At 45.3% G+C, this 23,264-nt stretch overlaps 1 protein-coding gene across 2 annotated transcripts in view; it reads right to left on the bottom strand.

Moving 5' to 3' along the window:
- The window catches only part of DPP6 (dipeptidyl peptidase like 6), a 383,341-nt gene that overhangs the window by 97,095 nt on the left and 262,982 nt on the right, over nucleotides 1-23,264 (bottom strand). For both annotated transcript variants that reach the window (XM_066627029.1, XM_066627027.1), the window contains 2 exons: nucleotides 17,116-17,168; nucleotides 2,017-2,098 (listed from right to left, as the gene is read on the bottom strand). In XM_066627029.1, coding sequence (XP_066483126.1) covers nucleotides 2,017-2,098; nucleotides 17,116-17,168 — 135 coding nt within the window. The remainder of the gene's footprint in view (nucleotides 1-2,016; nucleotides 2,099-17,115; nucleotides 17,169-23,264) is intronic.

The raw sequence follows: 23,264 nt of genomic DNA, 5'->3' as shown, positions 1-23,264 counted from the left end.
ATGAGACAAGTTCATCAATTAGAAGATCAGTAAGGGGCGGGGACATGTCTCAGAAAATCAGCCTGTCTACCACTATGGATCTTAATGCATGAATCGTGTCAAAAGGTGTGTTCCACTCTCTTCAGGTCCTGAGCATGTCGGCCTTACGCATGTCCCAGAATCTTCATGCAATATACACAGAGGCCCTGTGGCAGAACAGTAAATGCTGAAAATGCTGAAATGTGTACTGCTGAAGGCAGTACACATTTGCAAATCATAACCTTAGACCAGGGGTGCCCAAACCCTGGCCCTGGGGCCACTTGCGGCCCTCGAGGTCTCTCAATGCGGCCCTCAGTCTCCAATGAGCCTCTGGCCCTCCGGAGATTTGTTGGAGCCCACACTGGCCCGATGCAACTGCTCTCAGCATGAAGGTGACTGTTTGACTTCTTGTGTGAGCTGGGGGATGAGGTCTTCCTCCACCGCTTGCTGTTCCATGTCTGTGATGCAGTAGCGGCAGCAAAGGTAAGGCCAGCCTTGCTTTGTGCAAGGCCTTTTATAGGCCTTGAGCTATTGCAAGACCTTCATTCATTCATATAAGTTCATCTTTAATATATTCATTTATGCAAACTTATGTAAATTTATTCAAATTTTAAATGTAAATCAATTCTTTTTTTCCCTAGTCCCTGACACTGTCAGAGAGATGATGTGGCCCTCCTGCCAAAAACTTTGGACACCCCTGCCTTAGTCAAATGCTGACAGTGCAGATGGCTTTGATTATATTAGTCTAGAGCAGGGGAGTCCAAAGGCTCTAGACCAGGGGTGTCCAAAGTTTTTGGCAGGAGGGCCACATCATCTCTCTGACACCGTGTCGTGGGCCAAATTAATTTACATATCAAATTTGAATAAATTTACATAAATGAATATATTAAAGATGAACTTACATGAATGAATGAAGGTCTTGCAGTAGTTCAAGGCCTATAAAAGGCCATGCACAAAGCAAGGCTGGCCTTTCCTTTCCTGCTCCTACTGCATCACAGATGTGAAACAACAAGCAGTGGAGGAAGCCCTCATCCCACAGCTCACTTGAGAGGCCAAACAGTTGCCCTCACGTTGAGAGCAGTTGCATCGGGCCAGTGTGGGCTCCAACAAATCTCTGGAGGGCCAGAGGCTCATTAGAGGCTAGGGGCTCCCTGAGGGCCACATAGAGAGGCCTTAAGGGCCGCAAGTGGCCCCCGGGCCGGGGTTTGGGCACCCCTGCTCTAGACTCTAGAATTTCATTTCACTGAAGTACCTAAGGATCTAATCCTATATGCGGGGTATGCTGGCAGACCAGGAAGTCCTTAGCTTATCCTACAGTCTGCCATTGCAGCCACCTCTCTGACAGCCTGCAGTGTGGGCACCGTTGCTAAGGCTGGGAGGCCATGCACTGACAGTAATGCCACACAGACTGCCAAGGAGGCAGCAGGGGTGGATCTGGGCAGGGATTGGGTCAAGGGTGGATCTCTATGGCAGCAACACCTGTGAGATCCAGAGCTCCTGTTCTGGACCCAATATGCTCCCTTGGCCCCAACAGAACTACGCCAGCAAAATAGCTGATGTAGATCTGAGTAGGCCCATAGAGGCCCAGGACGTAGCAAAGAAGGTAAGAAAACATTTACTTACCTCTCCTGGTTGGCCTGGTTCCCTGCTGGCTTGTGGGATTTGGCAGAAACTGCACTGGCAGCCCTAAATTCTGCATACCCGCAGGAGATAGGATTGCGCTGTAACGCTTACTTTTTCACTGGTTAATATACTACAACTAGGGAGGGGCAGAACCAAGGTTCTGGATTGACAAGAAAATTGGACTCGATGAATACTCAAAACCCTACTCAAAACTGGAGGACCGGAAACACATCTCTTCCTTTTTGCTGTTTTTCTGCACCCTGACTATGGGCAATATCCATAGACTTCCCGCTATCAGGCATCTGTTATTCACACTGCATAGGTGTTTTCTTTTTTTGGACAAATAAGACAACCCTTTGCAAATAGTTTCCTTACCAGCTGCTGGCCTTTTGGTCCCCATCCTGCATACTGAAGTTTTGTGTTGCTTACTTCAGGAGGGTACAAATTCTGTGGCTCCCTGTAGATTTAAAAAAAAAAAAAAAAAGTTGGGGGATAAATAAGAATTTCAGCCTCCAGACCATTTTCTATTAAATTACATCCATCCTGAGATTAAAGGTCACAAGTTTACCATTTTGTTGTTGTTCAGTCGTTAAGTCGTGTCCGACTCTTCGTGACCCCAAGGACCACAGCACACCAGGCTCCCCCGTCTAACACTAACTTCCAGAGTTTGTACAAGTTCATGTTCATTGTCTCTGTGACACCATCCAACCATCTCATCCTCTGCAGTCCCCCCTTCTCCTTTTGCCTTCAATTTTTCCCTGTATCAGGGTCTTTTCGAAAGAGTCCTCCCTTCTCCTGAGATGACTAAAGTATTTAAGCTTCAGCATCTGTCCTTCCAATGAACAGTCAGGGTAGACAATATACGGACCCTATTCAGCCACTTTAGGCATACCCTTAGTGCTTGTGTGTTCCCAGTGTGGTTTTTTGGGGGGCACACACTCACACCCTGGATTATCATCACAAACCTGCCAATGGTTTATCAGCTTCCATTTCAAAAGCAGTTTACAGTGCAGAGTTCAGCTCAATGGGAATGTATGTGGAGAAGGGGGATACAATGATTGATAGTTCATGAAGTCCAGCACTCCCTTGGACATAAGAAACTAGTGGCACCATGGCTTGGATCCTGACCACTTTTCTCTTTGTTGCATGGTCACACTTTACATTGCTAACCATTCAAGTTTTGACAGAAAACCTCACACTGTATTAGTGAGTGAGGATATCACCAATTAAATACAAGGCTTTGTGATGGAGGGAACAAGTCCATGCAATTCCCACTTATTTCAGCTTGCCAGAACTTGCATTGAAGCTGCAGTCCTAAACACTGTTACTGGGGGATAAGAGCCATTTCAGACAACGGGATGTACTTGGAAGGAAACATGTGTTGGATTGCGCTGTTAGTGGCTTCCTTAAGGGTGCATCCAGTTTGGCAGCACCTTCAGATGGCACATGACGTATTTTGTGGACACCAGCCAACATGTGAACATAGGGATATCACAACTGACATTTCATGTGTGGTGCAAGGGAAGCATTGGCTTATCATTTATTAATAGCGGCATTATTACTACCCTGCCTTCACCCAAAAGAGCATAGTGTCATTGAGAGTTATCTAATTTCATCTTCAGTACAACTCTGTTGGCTCGGTCATGTCGTGAGAATGGATGATGGCCGGATCCCAAAGGATCTCCTCTATGGAGAACTCGTGCAAGGAAAGCACCCTACAGGTAGACCACAGCTGCGATACAAGGACATCTGCAAGAGGGATCTGAAGGCCTTAGGAGTGGACCTAAACAAGTGGGAAACCCTGGCCTCTAAGCGGCCCGCTTGGAGGCAGGCTGTGCAGCATGGCCTTTCCCAGTTTGAAGAGACACTTGGCCAACAGTCTGAGGCTAAGAGGCAAAGAAGGAAGGCCCATAGCCAGGGAGACAGGCCAGGGACAGACTGCACTTGCTCCCAGTGTGGAAGGGATTGTCACTCCCAAATCGGCCTTTTCAGCCACACTAGACGCTGTTCCAGAACCACCTTTCAGAGCGCGATACCAGAGTCTTTCGAGACTGAAGGTTGCCAACTACTACAACTCTGTAAGTTTCATGACTGGATATGGATCTCCCTTATGTGCTGCAGACACAAAAAGACATGCTATCACTCTCTCGCAGCTGATTTTTTTTAAAATATGTCTAATCTTTATTCCTAATACTGAAACATTTTTAACTGTTGTTTGTATGTTTTTGGGATTTTTACATAAAGGTAAGATGATGGGTGACCAGGTGGAAGGGGCTGAGGCGGGTAGGTGACCCACCTAATCTTTTGATCCTTTCTGGGAAGCATGAGCTGCCCCTGATCATTTCTTCCTTTCTGTTGCACTGTGTGTGTTTGCAAGTGCCTGACACGGCAGAGAACTCTGGCTCCTCTTCAGCTTCCCCTGCATCTGTTGTGCAAGCTGGCTTGCAAGCAAAATACTGCCAGCACTATCTAATGACTACCAATCTGTTACAGTTCCTTTTCCAAAGAGCCCTTTCTGTTCTCTCCTTTTAGCACTTTTTGCTATTAGCGCCATTATTTTGCAACAGCATCATCAGTGAGTACATGCTTTGTATGCAAAAGGTCACCTGTTCAATCCCTGGCCCCTCCCTTTAAAATACCCCAGGTAAAAGGGCTGGGAAGGATCTCCACTGAGATCCTCGAAAGCCGCAGAACTGACAGGCAAAACTGACATACCAAGCTGGGCAGACCCAGGGCCATACCATCAAATGTAATACAGTGCAGCGCCAAATAGTCACAGCCAGGAAAAAAAAGAGCTGAGCAAATATATTCACAGTAATGATGGTGGGTAGGATGCAGTCATAACTGGGGGAGATCATTGCTTGAGATCTGCAGAGCCACTGCCAGTGTGTAGAGAATACTGATGGAGATGAACCAGTAGTCTGATGCAACAGAAAACGGCTTCACATGTAAAATTTAAATCTGATTTAGAAAAAGCATTGGAAACTAGCAAATGTATTTAAAAAAACAATATTAAATATCAATGAATCAGTTTGGTCTGCATAGAAGTCACTTCTTGTTCTTGTTGGCAACCTTCAGTCTTGAAAGACTATGGTATGGTATGGAAAGACTCTGAATGGTGGTTCTGGAACAGCGTCTAGTGTGGCTGGAAAGGCCAATTCGGGAGTGACAATCCCTTCCACACCGGGAGCAAGTGCAGTCTGTCCCTGGTCTGTCTCCCTGGCTACGGGCCTTCCTTCTTTGCCTCTTAGCCTCAGACTGTTGGCCAAGTGTCTCTTCAAACTGGGAAAGGCCATGCTGCACAGCCTGCCTCCAAGCAGGTCGCTCAGAGGCCAGGGTTTCCCACCCGTTGAGGTCCACTCCTAAGGCCTTCAGATCCCTCTTGCAGATGTCCTTGTATCACAGCTGTGGTCTACCTGTAGGGCGCTTTCCTTGCACGAGTTCTCCATAGAGGAGATCCTTTGGGATCCGGCCATCATCCATTCTCACAACATGACCGAGCCAACGCAGGCATCTCTGTTTCAGTGATTATCAGAATGCACCAATCACTTAAAACAGAATATGTGCAGTTAAACTACAAACTATGCTAGTTGGACTGCAGATCACGTAAGGTCGCATGATAAGTTCATCATACGTAGCTTAAAATCCATACAGTAGCAGCAGCTTGAAAAAGTGAATTTCAGTTTGGGGATCTGGAATCACAGGCTACCCTCTTCTGCAGACAGTTGGCTACACTCCACCTACTTTCTCAACTTGCCAGGTTGTGTGATTTGGCCACGGGAACTATGACTGGGAGGGGCATATATGTTATGAAGCAACAAACCATACTGACCCACTGGTGCTAGTAGTCTTAATCCATATGCTGACCCTCAACAGGAGTGACATATAGTGGATGGGGATGGGGTGACAATGTGTTCAGGATGAATGAAGTCACAGCTCACTAAAATTACCAGCTCTTATGTTTCCAGCCTTTTTCAGCAGCCTGACTAACACAGATTTAGCAATTGGAACTCTTCTTGGCATGGAGATGAAGTAATGGGGAAAAAAAACCCTCTTGTTTAATTTCTGCGTGGGTTTCAAGTATCATTAAAGCACAAAAGGAAGGCCATTGAAATGGTTGTCAACATCCTCCTGCTTGCAGTTTCCCCTGTGATTAAAAAGAACTTATGCTACGATCAGTCATGTCAACTTCACACAAAGGCTGAAACAACAAACATCACCCACACGTTTGTGGAGGGACCAGACTTCAGTGTCTGAGCATCTGCTTTGCACCCCAAAGTTTCAATGTCTGACATCTTCAGGTAGGACTGGGAAAGACCACTGACTCAGGTATGGTAGAGCACACTGAGCAAGATGAACCAAGAGTCTGATTCATTGTAATGCAGCTTCATATGTTATCCCTCTTGACCTGCACAGACCTAATGCTTTCACAAATTGCTCTTGGTCTCTAGTGTATACTGCTTCCACTTTGGGGGTAGACAAAATATCAAGTCCCATAACCAGTCATAAAACACTTACGCGGCACAACAGGATATATCCCCCAATTTGTTTGCTTCTGTTGATGCCATTGATGATCATGACATCCCAATTTTGGATGCGGTTCTGATACAAGGCAAGAAGGGACAATGCGAAGGAGGGTGGTGGGGAAGACATCTGAACAGGCTAACTGAGCAGTTGGGGAACTTTTCCTTACCTAACAAGAATTTAAAGGTGGATTTTCACCTTTGCTAGGAAGGTTCCAAAAATAAAGACCAAACTACAGTCCTCACCGGCTTTCCAAATATCACTCACATTTCCTCAAAGTTCAAACCTGTAGCGAATGCTCTGGGGATTGAATGCTGCTCAGAGGATCCACAGCCCCAATTATAAACAATAGCCCAGAACAGGCAGGTTCTGTCAGTTCCACTCACTGCATCATCTTGCAGGAGGGTTAGATTCGATTACAACAAAAACGCTGCAGCACAAAAGTTGCTTTGATAACTGATAAGGGATAACACAGGATGGATGAATGAAACTACCCTTTGTTACGACCATAGAGAAGTTCTGCTGTTATTAAAAAAGAATTTTTTTTTCTGTTCTCCCTTCCCTGTAATCTATTTTTAAAGATGAAAAGGATTCTGCCTATTGATCTACCTCTTTTCCATTAACTTCTGATGCTTCTGGACAAATTCAATCTGCCAAATTATTTCTAGTTTGTTTCCAAACCGACAGTAATAATGGTGACTTTGCAAATGATAATATCTGAGAAAACAGGAAGAATTCACCAAGTCATGCATTTTATGATGACGGCTCAGCATCGCGGCAGAGAGCAAGTGCTTTACTGGTCTCTCTCTTAAGCAGAGAAAGATCTACACAGAGTTCTGCGCACCCTGGAAAAGCTGGAGATGGAAATTAAAACTTCAACTTAACTTCAACTTAAAAAGAGTTGAAAGTTGGGAGCTGAAGAAGTGTTGTTGCCTTTGATGTATATCAGGGGCTCCCAAATTTGTGGACCTCGTGGGCACCAGAGGACAGTAGATGTCACTACAAAATGGTTGCTATGGGGAACAGGGTCAGACAGGTGGGCAGACACACCATGGCCCCAAGGGGGTGGAGTCAAGCGCCAATGAAATTTCACATCAGCCATGCACCTTCCACTCATCCATCCACATACATGGTGAAAATAACTTATTGTCCATATTTTGTTCCTGCTTATTTTTCACTATTTTTGGACACTTCTGACTACCCTGAGGTTTCTGTGCTGTCTCAACTATCCAAAAGGAGCTGAGACATCTTCCTGCAGTAGCTGTAGTCCTTTATGAACTCAGCACCATCACAGAAGGACCTCATGGCATCCCAGACAACTATTACATAGATTTGATTTCTTGTTTGCATTTCCCTCAGGCAAAAGGTTCTGGCCAAGCCACATACTGAGATTGACATATGCCCACCAATTGGGCAGCCAAGCCCCTTGGTTAGCTCAAGGGGTGGGATGTCACCATGGCAAACCATACAATTTAGGGTGCAATCCTAACCCACTTTCCAGCACTGACATAAGGGCAATGCAACTTCAAGGTAAGGGAACAAACATTGCCATACCTCGAGGAGGCCTCCGTGACTGCCTCCCAACTTCAGGATGCAGTACATGCCCCACTGGCACAGCTATGCCAGTGCTGGAAAGTGGGTTAGGACTGTGCCCTTAGTTACCTCCCTCTATGGAAGCAAAGAACCACAACTAGCCTAAACCCTACCAAGACATGATCTGTCTATGACAAAGGAGTGACCCACAGCCCAATCCTACAAATGTGTACTCAGAAGTAAGTTCCATTATAGTCAGTGGGGTTTACTCGCATGTAAGTGTGGATAGGACTGCAGACTTAGGGCCCAATCCTAGCCAAAGTTCCCACACTGATGCAGCTATACCAACGGGCAGTATGCTGCATCTTGAAATGGAGAGAGAGCCATGGAGGCCTCCTCAATGTGAGAGAACATTTGTTCCCTTACCTTGGGGCTGCCTTGCAGCTGCATCAGGGCTGGAAAGCTGGTTAGGATTGGGCCCTTAATCTCCTTCACAGTCAGATCACCAATAACTCTGGTTCATGATTCCACACAGTCCAGAAATAGTGTAACATGAAATGCTATAAACACTGTGGGCAGGAGGGAACGCAAGAGCGTACACATCCACACAAGCATTCTGGGACCAACTACTAACAACATGTAGGAACAATCTTCATTGCCCTAGAGCAGTGGTTCTCAAACTCTCTGGGAGGGTTTGAGAGCCACTAAGTTCTTCCGTGGGAGGGAGGGGAGGAGGGAGCAGGGGCGGGGGGAGGCAGCGGCGCGATCCTGAGCTGCAGGGGCTTGGGTACACATACCCAAGCCCCTACAGCCTCCCGGGGGTGCGGGGAGCCCGGCACAACCTGCAGCAGGGCTCCCCACAGCAGTGAAAGTAGATGTGGAGCAATCGCGCTCCACTTCTGCTTTAGCAGAGGCAGGGCGCGATCACTCCGCATCTACTTTCACTGCTGCGGGGAGCCCTGCTGCAGGTTGTGCCGGGCTCCCCGCACCCCCGGGAGGCTGTAGGGGCTTAGGTACGTGTAGGCAAGCCCCTGCAGCCCCCCTGAGCGGCGCGATTCACGTTGCTGCCTCCTCCCTGCCTCCAGGCTGCCTCCTCCCCTTAAGGGGGCAGGAGCCAGGGCCCGCAGGCTGGGGCGTTGCAACACCCCAGTTTGAAAAGCACTGCCCTATAGAAAAAGATCCCAACTTTGGAATGTTGCATTTAATTGATCATGACCAACCCCTGCCTTGGCACAATGACCTCCTCTTTCCCTTATTTTGGCAGTCATTAAATGGCAGGAAGCAAATGGAGACTTCATACACTCCCCACCTATCGTGCATTAAGGAACAAAGTATGAAAATAAAGGAGCATGCAAAAATTGATATGGGATGCCAGAACACCTAGTTCATATGACCCTGTTCTTGACCTGGGGCACTTGCAGACATTATCTTTGCAGAGTCAACTACTTGTTCTGCCACTTGCAGCTATATGCAGAATTGAAATATTACTTTCACACCATAGTAGCTATAGAGTGTTTTTATGGTACAAAGAACTGACCCTTCACTCCTTCAACTCTCTCTCTCTCCAAAAAATGGAATACTAGTCCAATTTATGGTCATTTCATTGCTATATTGCTGTTCTTAAAAGCAGCACTGATGAATGTTTTTAAGAGCAGGGAAAATACAGGTGAATGATGATAATATCACATAACTCCCTATAAAAAGTGAATGGAGAAAGTGTGAAAATCTCAGATTAAACACCCCATCTGGATGGGCCTGACATTTCTGTTTTTACACATATTGAAAACATTTAGAAGCATCAGTCTTCCTTCGCTGTCCCTGCTTTTGTTAAAAAAGTTTCTTAAGTGGATTGCTGATCAGTGTTCAATTTTCTGTTTTGTTATTTGAGTTATTGTGTTATTTGTTATTGGACCTGGAGAAATGCTTGGCAAGGAAACCTTATCAAGCAACAACAAGGAAAGCTGCATCTGCCAAAATTCCCCCTTCTCTGTAGCTAGTAAAGTATAGGAGATGGGTCCATTCTTTATTTTATTTGCTAGCTGGATGTGTGGCTGGAGTTTACTAGTTTCTTAGTTTTTTCATCATCTTAAGATCCATAAACTAACAAACGCCAGGTCCTGATTTTGTAAACAAAACCTCAGAAACCCGTAAGTACTCAGTGCACTTCTATGCTTGTCTACTCAGAAGTAAATTCCTCTGTCTAGTGGGACTTGCTCCTAGGTAACATTACAGGATCGCAGCCTCTGCCATGTCTGGCATGTCTAACTTTCCTGTCTCTTCTCTTGGTTCTGACATTTGTATTAAGCACAAGCAGTCTTTTCCAGGAGTCCAATTTATTTTGAAACGACAAGTTCCCCGTGTTTCTCTGAGCCTTCCCTTGTGGTCTCATTTGCAGAGCGCTGGCACAAAAATAAGGACTTGGGATATGGTCTTCAAATGCCATGGTATCAACAGACGCAAAGAACTGTCTCCAAGAATCTCACTGGTTTCTCTCATGTATAGCATCATTTATCCTTTCCCTTATTTAACTATTCAGCAAGGACCTATTTAAATTCAATTGCATTTCATTCACTTTATATCTGCTAAGACAGTTTGGGTATAATTACTCTTCTTGCCGTGCAAAGGTACAAACATCTGAGATAATTGCTAACCACTTCTGACTTTTAGTCATACAAGACCCTGGAGAAAGGCCAGTCAGAAGTTTGTTTGCCTCTTTTCAATGGCTGTTAACAAGAGTGGCTAGAGCAGTGTTTCCCAAACTGTGGGTTGGGACCTACCAGTGGGTCGTGAGCCAATTTTCAGTGGGCCACAAAAAGTTTTTGAAATATTTTTTCAATACGTACGCCTCCGTTTTGCTCCCCCCTGCCGGGAATGGCTCTGAAGGGGAGGGGCCGCTTGCACGCTCCCTGCACACTGAGATCTCTGTCCCCCCTCCAGCTACACCAATGCACTGAGTAGCCCTGAGTTAAATGTGGCTCACTCTTTTACTGGCTAAAATACCTCACGGGATAGCAGACTGCCCTTCTGCCTGACACTACTAAACTTCTGCGTAAAGGCTGATTTCGACGTGGGGGCGGCCTTCAGAGTGGTGAATTATGAAGTCATAGAAGGCCTGTACTGTACTTTAGTGAACAGGCGAGGGGGACGTGGGACAGCATCTACTGACCTTGCCCTCCCATGCTGATGCACCCTGCTGACTATGCATCAAACCACAGGCATCATGTTCAATGCTAGTAAGAAAGGAGTCCAGCAGGTCAACTGACGTTGGAAGGGGGGGCATGGATGGCAGGCATGATCCTGGCTCCTCGTTCTGCAATCACTAAATGCATGGGAGGAGGAGGAATAAGAAGGACAACAGTCATAGGAAACTGTTGTTACCAACTGATTCACAACATGGTCAACGTTCACTAAAAAGTGCTGTTGCCTAGTTTTTTTTTTTTAAAAAAGCATATAGTGGCATGCCCTGCAACTTGTAAAAACACAGATCATAGCAGGAGTCAGTGTTTGTCCACTGGGAATTCTACAAAAGGTTTGCAGCATCTATTCCTGGTTGTAAAAGTCAGGAAGTGATTTTAAAATCTGGCAAGGTCTGGTGCACTGGGGGAGTTACAGTAATCCGCAGCCTGGATGACACAATCGATCAGGTTCATACATTTTGCAGAGCAGACATCTTCGGTATCCCAGAACTGCTCCTCAGAGATAACAGTCCACTTCCTATAAAGGATGGTTCAGTTGTCGTCCTTTTGTGACCTCTAAACCAGCTTCCTATTCAGCTGCTAGAATTTTATCTACCCAAATGGTAAACAAAAAGCATCCCAAAAGATGCAATGAAGCACTTAACAGGAAGATGACTCTAGTTCAGTATATCCAGATTTTCCGGGTACTCGGTCAGGAAGCGGGGAGGCCCCAGGCTGAAAGGAATCACTGCCAGTACCAGCTTAGTGTTCTAGCATTCCATTCCCACAGGCATCAAATTCAACAGGCCAGTGTTTCTCAAACTGTGGGTCAGGACCCACCAAGTGGGTTGCAAGCCAATTTCAGGTGGATCCCCATATCCCTTTCAGAAATTAGTTCCTAAGGCATAACTGTCTGCAAAGAATTATTGCCAAATCATTTGAATTTTAGTATACAGTATTGCATTCCAAAGTTAAAAGGATTCCTATAACTTCTAAATCTAAACTTTGTTATTGCATTCGTATCATGGAAAGGATTCACAGAAATATGAAAGATTGTCTTTCATGCAACCAGTCCGTAAGTGTGTGCCCTCCTACACTCTCAGGACTTCACATGAGTCTCAGCATTAGATGCCTGGGCTGTGAGAAGCTTGACAGGTGTCCACAAGAAGCATGGCCTTCTCGGTAGCGGTGCCGGCTTTGTGGAATATCCTTCATTTACAAGGATAGTGTGGATAGACCAAGATACAAGGATAGACACCCAGTAGAGAAAAGAAAGGAGGGCCAGGGCCGGTGCCAGGGACAGCCTTTTGAAGCTGAGTCTCAGGCTAGAGGGAGACAGGACTGGTAGAAGGAAGGTCTTCTAGGGAGAATAGAAGATCACATTGGAAGTTGGCCAGGAGAATGGAAGAGGAGGGAGATGAACAGAAGGGACTAGGGGGAAACCGGAGAAAGCAAGCAGGAAAGGAGGTTCAGGGGCTGGAGTGCAGAGACAAACTACATGGAAGGCCAGGACTGGCTTAAGAGGGGAAAACAGGCAAATGCATGGCCAGGGGTGTTAGTGGGAGTAAACTTGTAGTGGGCAGTCCTGAAAGTGCAGCCAGCCTCACCCTCCCACAGAGCTGGGGGAGACTCTGAGCCAACAGGCATCTTATTGTTTGGTACTTCTGAAGACCTGGACTGTACTCCTGGACTATTCCCAAGGCAGAGGGCCTCCACCTGCCTCATAGCTTCAAGGCTACCACAAAAGTGATAGGCAAAGGTGAAGAAACATGGCAAACATGAATTGTCCAATAAATCCTAAATTGATTTGACCAGGAACTCATCCGATTTCCTATTATGAAATACCCCCTTGATCATCCAAGCCCCCTGGAGGTAGAGCTACCCCTGGGAGGAGGACAGGACAATGGCATCAGATCAGATGGGCCTTATACATTCTTAGGCCTTTGGCCAAAACATGGTTATCTGAGAAGACCTCTGGTATTGGCTGATGCTGTTAGAGACCCTCAGTTCTGCCTGTCCTGATCTGACCTGACTCATTTTCTGCTGTTCCATTGCTTTTGATTATACTTTTATTAGTTCTGCTGATTTTATTGTTATTCTGTATTAGAATGGATTATTTTTTTTATTGCAGACTGACCTGAGTCCTTCTGGGAAAGGGCAGCAGATAAGCCTTTTAAAATAAAAATAAATAAATAGGCACCCAACCTTTTCAGGAATTTTCTGCTTGAAAATGAGATCTTATGTATCTTGAAACTATCACTGGTGTTTGGCCTGAAAGATGTCTGGTTATCTCTTTGTGTGAATGACTTTGTGTGAATAACAGATGCCCAAAATATAGTAATAAAAGAGTCCACTAGATGTCACCCAAGCTTAGCATGAGCTTCAGTCACCCAATTATGAACAGAAAGAGAAAACCAAAGGAGAAGATGCAGCTGTCCAGAGGCTGTTTTCAGCCCACCTAATAAGCCACTAATTCAAACATCTGCTGCTGAAAACAGGGACATTAATAGGCTATCTCTCTGCAAGACAGGAATAACGGAAGGTGCTCTTCTGGATCATGCTGGTGATTCAACAGGAAGCTTCTGTTCAAAGAACCTGGAGAGATCCTAGTGATGATGCTCTCTTGTGCGGTCTGCAAATATTTAAAGGCATCCATGTGCCCGCATAAATAATAGCAACTGTTAAAAAGTGCTGAAGTTCTCAATGGTGAGGTAGAAAGTCCAATTTATGTCTGGTTCTGTAGCAACCTGCACAAAATATTCACTACCCAACATAGCATGGATCAACCATTTTTCAAAATATATTGAACTTTAATTAAATGGCACGAGACCAACTGATTCCTCAAGTATAAGAACCGTTTTACGCATTGCAATTTTACTAGATTCAGTTGTGAATAAGGACAAATTAAAAAATACCAGCAGGGGTAAAACAAGGGCCCAATTCTAATGGGCCAATGCCAGCTCATTGCTGGTGCGCAGTGTCGCAAATATGCCATAAGGCATGCCTGCGACACATATTGGCATGGCTGGAAGAGCCAGCGCTGGGTGGAGCAGCAATAACCACTGCCCGGAGCTCAGGGCAAGTGCTGGGTGGAGACATGGTAAGTCAGGGCATGTGGGGAGGTCTTCCAGGGTGGGGAAAGGACAGAGGGAAGGTGTGGCAGGGGAGGGAGTGGGTGGGAGGGGGAGGAGATGGTGGCAGGCCCTGCCGCCATATCCTAACCCCCTTCCTGGCCCGGGAGACCCAACACGGCTCTCCTTGAATCTGCGTCCGCTCAATAGCAGGCACAGATCCATCAGGGCTGCCTGGGAATTAAGAGGGGTTAAGGGAGCATAAGCTTCCTTACACGAGTAGACCCTGTGCTGCTTCCCAGTCCCATGAGAAGCAACAGTTGCCATTTTGGCGCCGCTACAGCCCTGGGCATTGGGAAGCACAGGATTGGGTTGCCCATCTCCTAAATGCCCCTATTTATTACTATGCTGTCATAGCCTGATGCACTCCTGCCTAGGACATCTATTCCCCTAGTTCCAACACTCTTAACCATTAAGAGTGGCTTACAGACCCAGGGTAGGGTCTGTCAGGGTCTGTAACAGGGGCCTCCTGTTCCCCTGAACAACATTGGTCTTTCTTCTCTATTGACCCTGGAACTGCCTCCCCAAATATTCATGTACTGCCACTTGGCTTGCTTCATTCACATTCCTCTTCAAAAACCTGCATGTTCTGTGAAGCCTTGGGCACAACCCCCTAGTCCTATTGTAACTTGATCTAGGTAGGCAAAAACTTAGTAGGAATGAACCCATATTCTTTTCACCTATCTACTCCTGCTCTTTCCCTTTCCGCTATTGCCACCCATGTTGAATTATAAACTGAGAAGCCCTTCAGGGCAGGGGCCAATCCTCTTCCACTGGGTAAAGCACCCGGCAGACAGAGGGTACTGAAAAGGTAAATAATAGACCAAGGCCCACACTGGGCATCTCTAAAAGAGGACACAGGTGAGCTCCAAATCCGAATCTTTTTTAACAGCTACTTTGAAACTTTCTTCACCACAGTGTTTTTTTCCCCTATGTACAGCGAAGGATTACTTTTTCCATAAATAAAAATTTAACCTGCAGTCTATTTCTGGTGGCCTGATATGAACAAATTCAGGTACCGCTTGAACGCAAGATTAAGCTGGTTGTGTATGAAAAACATGTAGGTGGCAGAGGGAAAATGGAACACAGAGGTCTGATTGCAGATGAGGGTTGAGTGAAAGCAAGGTGGGCAGGAAATGAGTGTGTGGGTGGTGAAGCCATAGAGTGAGCCCATGCTGACTTCTGAGCACATCAGCCTGCGGCAAGATCATCACAAGAATCCTTCAGAACCTGCAGATTCAGTTTTTCTTTGAACCTGCTCAGAGACACAAGGCTTTGTATCATTAGCCAGGAGAAATCTGTAGGAGAGCAAGGGGCAGTAGGTCTCTGCTCTGGCGTGACTGAAGCAGGACAGAGAAATTTCAAAAATAATTTTTTTTTTTCCCCAAAGGGGAAAAAATAAACAGGGATAGTAGGCAAGATTCCAAATATTCTAAAGCAGGCACCTGAAATCATACAAAAAACAGGTATTGATAGGATTTGAAACAAATCCTAATTCAGCCACCTAGACTTTTTCCTAGCTAGATTTGTGCAGTTAGTTGCAGTTCCACTGTTCATCTCCAGGTTCCATAGTTCATCTCCAGGGTACCGAAGGACATGAGAGCAACATGCAGGTATCTCTGGCTCTGTAAGTGCTGAAGCAAAATATGCACACTCTCAGCACAACTCTTCCCTTTCATGGGGCTCAGGAAGATCACAATTCTTCTTTTCCAAGGGCTACTCTGGCAGGAAATCCAGTTCCCTAGACCATGATCATGGTCAAATGGATGGATTCACTTGACCAATGGACAGGTGTGAGCAAAACCCAGTAGGGTGCTGGTGCTTTTCTTCTGGCCCACTGTTCTAAAAGAACGAGGTGCCAGTCACACTGGAACAGGCTAAGCCTTCTTCATGGACCTGCAAGTTGAAGAGGTCGTGATGATGGCCCTGCTGGCTGACCACAACAGGCCAGAGCCATGGACAGACACACAGAGCATTAAGGAGTCCTGTTCACAGCAGCCATTCACAAGCTAATCCACTTTAAAGCCACCTGTCCAGCCATAGACTGTACATGACTTGTTAGGTCCTGGGTGAGGTCCTGTGTTATATTTTTTTATTAATAATAACACCACCACTTAACACTGATGTAGCACAATTGGAGAGTACAAAGTGCTTCACATGTATCCTTGCAACATCCTTGTGAAGTATTATTATTATTCCCATAGGGCAGCTGACAGGCTGAGGCCACCTAAGGCACAATCCTAACCAATTTTCCAGAGCCAGTGCAGTGATGCCAATGGGGCATGCGTTGTATCCTTTGGTGGGGATGCAGTCACAGAGGCCTCCACAAATGTTCCCTTACCTCCTGGCTGCATTGCAGCTGCACTGGTGCAGGAAAATGGAATAAGATTGGGCCCCTAGTCAGTTCATGGAAGAGATGAGTTCAAACCAGGAAAGTTCAGTAGCTCAGCTTCTTAGTCACTGTGTGATACCAGCTTGCGCTAGTCCAGACTGCAGACTTGGGGTGGGTAGGAATTTAATATTTTGCCCTTTCATAGTTCCAGTATGGATCAGGATTGCCTGCAGCTGATATTCACTCCTTGAAAGCTGCCACTATCACCAACAGCCTAGTTAACTACCAGCCCCCCTCCCATGCCCCCGGAATAAAGCAGAAGGACAGCCGTTTCAACCACAAGGAAGGGTGAAGTTGATTGCATCAGTGGTGGATTGCAAGGGTCTGGGGGGCATTTCACCCCAAGCCCGCTACTGCCTTCCTCTGTGCCACTGCTGATGTAAGCTGCAATGATCAGCTTCCAGTTTGCCCAAGCAAGAAAGCGCATCACACCCTTCTCGCCTCGCTTTTCATGCAGTTTCCTTAAAGCCGGAAGTGCACAAGTTCCTTCGTTCATGCCATTCCTTCAGATAAAACTGGAAGTCTCTCACACTAGCCCAGACTACATAGCACTGTTCCATACTGACAACTGTCCCACCCTATTACCGTGTAGAGCACACGCAATGCAATTTTAAGCATGTTTAATCAGAAGGAAGTCAGACTTGCATCATAGTAGATATGCTTAGAATTGCAGCCCAAATGCTTGCTTAGAATATAGGTGTGACATTATATCACTTACCCAGAAGGCAGTCTTCTGAGGACGTAAAATGCTGTATATGAATACTGATAGGTCTGCAGAATGAAATTAAAACAAGAAAAAAGTTAATATTATAAACTGTCAAGTAGTCTTTTCTCTTTACAAACTGAGCATTAAAATACATTAAAAAACCAACCTTGTTCAAGTACTTGTTTTATTATGTATTTAATTGAAATGAAAAATATATAAAAAACCATTTTTGTTCTGTCAGTGAGAGGACGAGTGGATTAATACCCTGAGTACTATTGTGTATTCTTTTCACCTCACACCGTATTAGAACATTTGGCAAGTCCTCCACTCCAGATGCTCTGTGTCATCTCTATGGATACCAAGTCTTTGATTATACTAGGGGCACAAGCTCTCAGCAATAGATAAATTTGGAACATCCATTAATGAGGACACCTTGGTCCGTCTAAGGCAGGGTGCACAGCTATAACCAGACACAACACGGAGATAGTCCCTTGCACTGTTCCATTTTAAATGTACTCAGGCAGTATGTTTGCTAGTACAGTACTGGAGAGAAAGTCACGGTGCCCTTTTCTGACTATGGTGCGAGAGTTTATTGCCTTAAGCCAGGGGTGCCGAAACCCCAGCCCTGCGGCCACTTGCGGCCCTCGAGGACTCCCAATGCGGCCCTCAGGGAGCCCCCAGTCTCCAAAGAGCCTCTGGCCCTCCAGAGACTTGGTGGAGCCTGTGCTGGTCTGATGCAACTGCTCTCAGCGTGATGGCCAACTGTTCACCCTCTTGCGTGAGCTGTGGAATGAGGGCTCCCTCCACTGCCTGCTGTTTCACGTCTGTGATGCAGCAGCAAAGGAGGTTTGATCTTGCTGTTTATTGTCTGGGACATTAATTTACAGTAAGTTAAAAGAGCAAAAATCCATGACCCAGGATCAAATTCTTGAAGACCTAGAAGATCCCAATTAAAATTAGGATTAGCATGAATGCAAAGAATTATATCAACTACGTCACTGACTCTCATTGACTTCTTTAGGGAAAAGAAGGGATGTCCTTCAAAAAGCTTAAAGCCTTAAAGCAAAAGCTCAAAATTTTAGTTAATGGCTATTAACAATATACAGAGAATTCTCATAAATCTCAAAATGACCAACAACAAACTAGTAATGGAAATTCTTATGGCTGCTACATTGACTATAGCAGCAGACAATACAATTTACTTTAAGGGCATATCTATACTGTATACTTGCACAGTTTCCCAGGAAAAGAGAATGGCTTTTTAAGTATACAGTATAGATATGCCCTTAAAGTAAATTGTATTGTCTAATTTTAGAAATGGGCTACGTCAGAATGCCAGATGCAAGGGAGGGCACCAGAATGAGGTATCTTGTTATCTGGTGTGCTCCCTGGGGCATTTGGTGGGCTGCTGTGAGATACAGGGAGCTGGACTAGATGGGCCTATGGCCTGATCCAGTGGGGCTGTTCTTATGTTCTTATGTTCTTAGGATTCTGAGAAATCTTCATTAGAGATTCCCAAGTACCCTTGCACAGTATAGTATACTATAACAAGATACCTCATTCTGGTGCCCTCCCTTGCATCTGGCATTCTGACGTAGCCCATTTCTAAAATTAGGAGGTTGCACATGCACATCATGGCTTGTAACCCGTAATGGATTTTTCCTCCAGAAACTTGTCCAATCCCCTTTTAAAGGCGTCCAGGCCAGATGCCATCACCACATCCTGTGGCAAGGAGTTCCACAGACCAACCACATGCTGAGTAAAGAAATATTTTCTTTTGTCTATCCTAACTCTCCCAACACTCAATTTTAGTGAATGTCCCCTGGTTCTGGTGTTATGTGAGAGTGTAAAGAGCATCTCTCTATCCACTCTGTCCATCCCCTGCATAATTTTGTATGTTTCAATCATGTCCCCCCTCAGGTGCCTCTTTTCTAGGCTGAAGAGGCCCAAATGCCGTAGCCTTTCCTCATAACAAAAGTGCCCCAGCCCTGTAATCATCTTATTCGCTCTCTTTTGCACCTTTTCCATTTCCACTATGTCTTTTTTGAGACCTAGTGGAAATGGAAAAGGTGCAAAAGAGAGCGATACTATACTCAATCCTCATCAAATTGGAATTGGGAAGAAAAGAATTCTTTGAGAGAAGCCATGACAATGAAACAAGCATAACATAGATAAAAATTTATTTTGGTAGTGTTCAAAGAGGGTAATAAACTGATACAGCCATAAAATCATAGGGTAGACAGTATTTTCAGTGGCCATTAGAACTAACAATTTAAGGTCGCAATCCTAACTCCTTATGTCAGTACTTTCCAGCACTGACATAAGGGCAATGCAGCTTCGAGTTAAGGGAACAAACGTTCTCTTACTTTGAGGAGGCCTCTGTGAGTGCCCCCCAACTGCAGGATGCACCACTTGTCCCACTGCCACCGCTATGCCAGTGCTGGAAAGTACTGACATAAGGGGTTAGAACTGCGCCCTAAGATTCTCCATATCTAAGTATTTCTACTCAAAATTCCATCTGTCTTAAGCTGCACAATATTGGTTTTTTAGGTTATATTTGAAAAGCTGTAACTGCACTTTGTTAAATGAAACAGTAATGTATGAACCATAATACATATATTTATTTTGAGGAAAGTGGGAAAAACAAATTGAATGAAACTTTGAAAACAACTCCAGAAAGATGGTATCTTTTCTCCATAGGAGACTCATATCATCTGTAGACACATGTGGACCCACATAAGACTCCTGAATGTGGGCCCAAGACAATGCTCAGATTTTCATATAAATGCATACACACAAAAGTGATATATCTTGTCATTCCTTTCTCCACTGTCCTGAAATAGTTGATCTGATAACTCTTTGATATGGAAATCTAAATGAAATTATTTCAAAGGAAAAAAAATAGCTCAGAGGGTTTCGTCTATTGCAATGCAAATTTCTGCTGAGTTGAAACTGAATTTGGACTTTTTTTGCTCTTCTTTGGCCTCAGAAGCTTCAGACTAGAACAGAAAATGCAGAAGAAAAGGGTTCCTTCAATTTGGAAACTTGTATTATTTGGCTTTTTAACTTGGCAGCTAAGAAAAAGGTAAAGCTACCAAAAGATACATGACAAAATGCCACCAGAGGTAAGAGGACAGCACTTTTTAAACTTGGTGGTATTTTGTCTTTTTGGGTATGTGCAACAACAGTCCTGGAACGTACTGGAATCCCTAGCATGTATGCACTGCTGAAACAGAGACGCCTGCATTGTCTCGGTCATGTCATGAGAATGGATGATGGCCGGATCCCAAAGGATCTCCTCTATGGAGAACCCGTGCAAGGAAAGTGCCCTACAGGTAGACCACAGCTGCAATACAAGGACATCTGCAAAAGGGATCTGAAGGCCTTAGGAGTGGACCTCAACAGGTGGGAAACCCTGGCCTCTGAGCGGCCCGCGTGGAGGCAGGCTGTGCAGCATGGCCTTTCCCAGTTTGAAGAGACACTTTGCCAACAGTCTGATGCAAAGAGGCAAAGAAGGAAGGCCCATAGCCAGGGAGATAGACCAGGGACAGACTGCACTTGCTCCCGGTGTGGAAGGGATTGTCACTCCCGAATTGGCCTTTTCAGCCACACTAGACGCTGTGCCAGAACCACCATTCAGAGCGCGATACCAGAGTCTTTCGAGACTGGAGGTTGCCAATACCTTGGGTATGTGCATACAAGCAACATCATAATATCCCATTTCTTTATGGAAAGAGGGCAAACCAGCAGAGGAACAGCCTTTGTCCTTATCGGGACCCAAAAGGGGAGGGTACCCCTGTTGTTGAGAGGCTGCACAACAGAGGAGAACCTGAGTGTTTTACCTTCCAGGATGTGGAATTATCCCATGCAGGCCAGCAGTTTCTCCTTGCTTTGCCTCGGTCCTTATCTAAGCAACAGCTCACCTGGCCTTGCATTCCTTATTTTGTGCTGAGTGGCCTGTGCTACCTGCTTCCCACTTATACAGAAACATCTGGAGCTGCCTCATATTGAATCAGACTGTTTGTTGATCTTACTCAGTTTTGTCCACAAGGACTGAAAGCAGCACTCCAGGTTTCAGACACAGGTCTTTCTCAGTCCTCCTTGGAGAAGCCAAGAACTGAACATGGTCTTCTGCATACAAAGCTGGCACTTGATTGCTGAGCCATGACCCCTTCCTCAAACCTGGCTGGGCTGTAGCCACAGAGGGTCTTCCAGGTGCCCTCATCTGGAAGCTTTTGTTTGCATTTTTTTTAAAGTAAGCCTATTAGTTGTGAAAATAAAAGGGAAGGCCTGCAAACAGAATTTGAACCCTGTACTTGCTAATATGCAAACCAGTTTCTGCCTTCTAGTGTCCTGGCCCATGAGTGCGGAGGCAGTGGGCTAGCTGACATGCATTCAGCCCTTTAAAAAAAACTGTATCAAATTAAAATTTTATTTTATTGATATTTATAGTTTGGCCCCTGGTTTCAGCTCTTCTGAACCCTAGGTTTGGTTTTTTCCAGTGCTGTATGCGGTGAACTTACCACTTGGCCAGCTACAACCTCAGCTAACACTTTTCCCCTAAAAGTGTTGCCCTGGTTGGGCCATTTACCCACTTCCAACCCTAGTTTGCTTCCACTCTTTAAAAAAAATAAAAAATTAAAAGAGCCACACAGCACTAACCACACACATACACACATATAACTGGAATTGGTAGAACCTACATGCAAGATATTGCAAGATTTAATTATTTCTGAACGGTATAAAAGCATGCAATTATGCCGTAATAATGTCTAATACCCATATCAGATATAAAAGTTCAGCACATTTAATTGAAATGGTTTCTGTTTACTATTTTTGTCACTTATTATCGGATATCTATTATATTAGAAGAAAAGCATTCAATGTAGTGTACTTGGGGATTTATTGTAAATGTTATATCCTGAGTACACTTCTGTACTGCAGCGAGTCATGGACTCTTCGCTCACAACAGGAGAGAAAACTGAACCTTTTCCACATGCGCTGCCTCCGACGCATCCTTGGAATCACCTGGCAGGACAAAGTTCCAAACAACACAGTCCTGGAACAAGCTGGAATCCCTAGCATGTATGCACTGCTGAAACAGAGACGCCTGCGTTGGCTCCGTCATGTCGTGAGAATGGATGATGGCTGGATCCCAAAGGATCTCCTCTATGGAGAACTCGTGCAAGGAAAGCGCCCTACAGGTAGACCACAGCTGCGATACAAGGACAACTGCAAGAGGGATCTGAAGGCCTTAGGAGTGGACCTTAACAGGTGGGAAACTCTGGCCTCTGAGCGGCCCACTTGGAGGCAGGCTGTGCAGCATGGCCTTTCCCAGTTTGAAGAGACACTTGGCCAACAGACTGAGGCAAAGAGGCAAAGAAGGAAGGCCCACAGCCAGGGAGACCGACCAGGGACAGACTGCACTTGCTCCCAGTGTGGAAGGGAATGTCACTCCGGAATCAGTCTTTTCAGCCACGCTAGACACTGTTCCAGAACCACCATTCAGAGCGCGATACCAAAGTCTTTCGAGACTGAAGGTTGCCAACTAACAATATCACTTTTTTTTTAAATAATAATTTCTTTTTAAAAAAACTAAGTCCCAAAGGTGCTTAAGATTCATTTGTATAGAGCTTGGTTGTCTTTGACTCAACTAAAAGGTTGCATCCCCCCAACGCCCCAGTCAAATCTTACTGACCTAGGGCACCGTCTTCTCTACCATCCCAAAGAGAGACACACCTAAATGGTGAGGTCCCTCTTTCCATATGTTCCATTTCGCTTCCACTCTAGGTGTGAATGAGCCTCTTTCCTTTCGCTCCCCAGTTGGTCCATCAGACTCTGTTCCTGAAAATACGAGTACATGCTACAGTATATTAACTGATTCTGAACAAAGGGTTGAAATTGCTTCTGTGAAAAAGTCTTCTAATTAGGAGATCAGAGGATGCTATTCCTTTGTACCATCAATGGTGTATTGTGGTGTCAGAGCCTGTGGTCATGGAAACGCTCTTGCTTAAATTGTCATGGTGCTTAGCCCAGACATTTTTAATCATTGCTCGCTGCCAATGCCAAAGGGCAATCAAAAGAGCAATAACTACCATCTAAAAAATGACCATTATGTGTGTTCAAATTGGGCAATTAAAATAAAATCTGACTGCAAGTAT

This window comes from Tiliqua scincoides, chromosome 5, assembly GCF_035046505.1.
Source record: "Tiliqua scincoides isolate rTilSci1 chromosome 5, rTilSci1.hap2, whole genome shotgun sequence".
Lineage (NCBI taxonomy): Eukaryota > Metazoa > Chordata > Lepidosauria > Squamata > Scincidae > Tiliqua > Tiliqua scincoides.
This window is presented reverse-complemented; position numbering and strand designations above follow the sequence as displayed.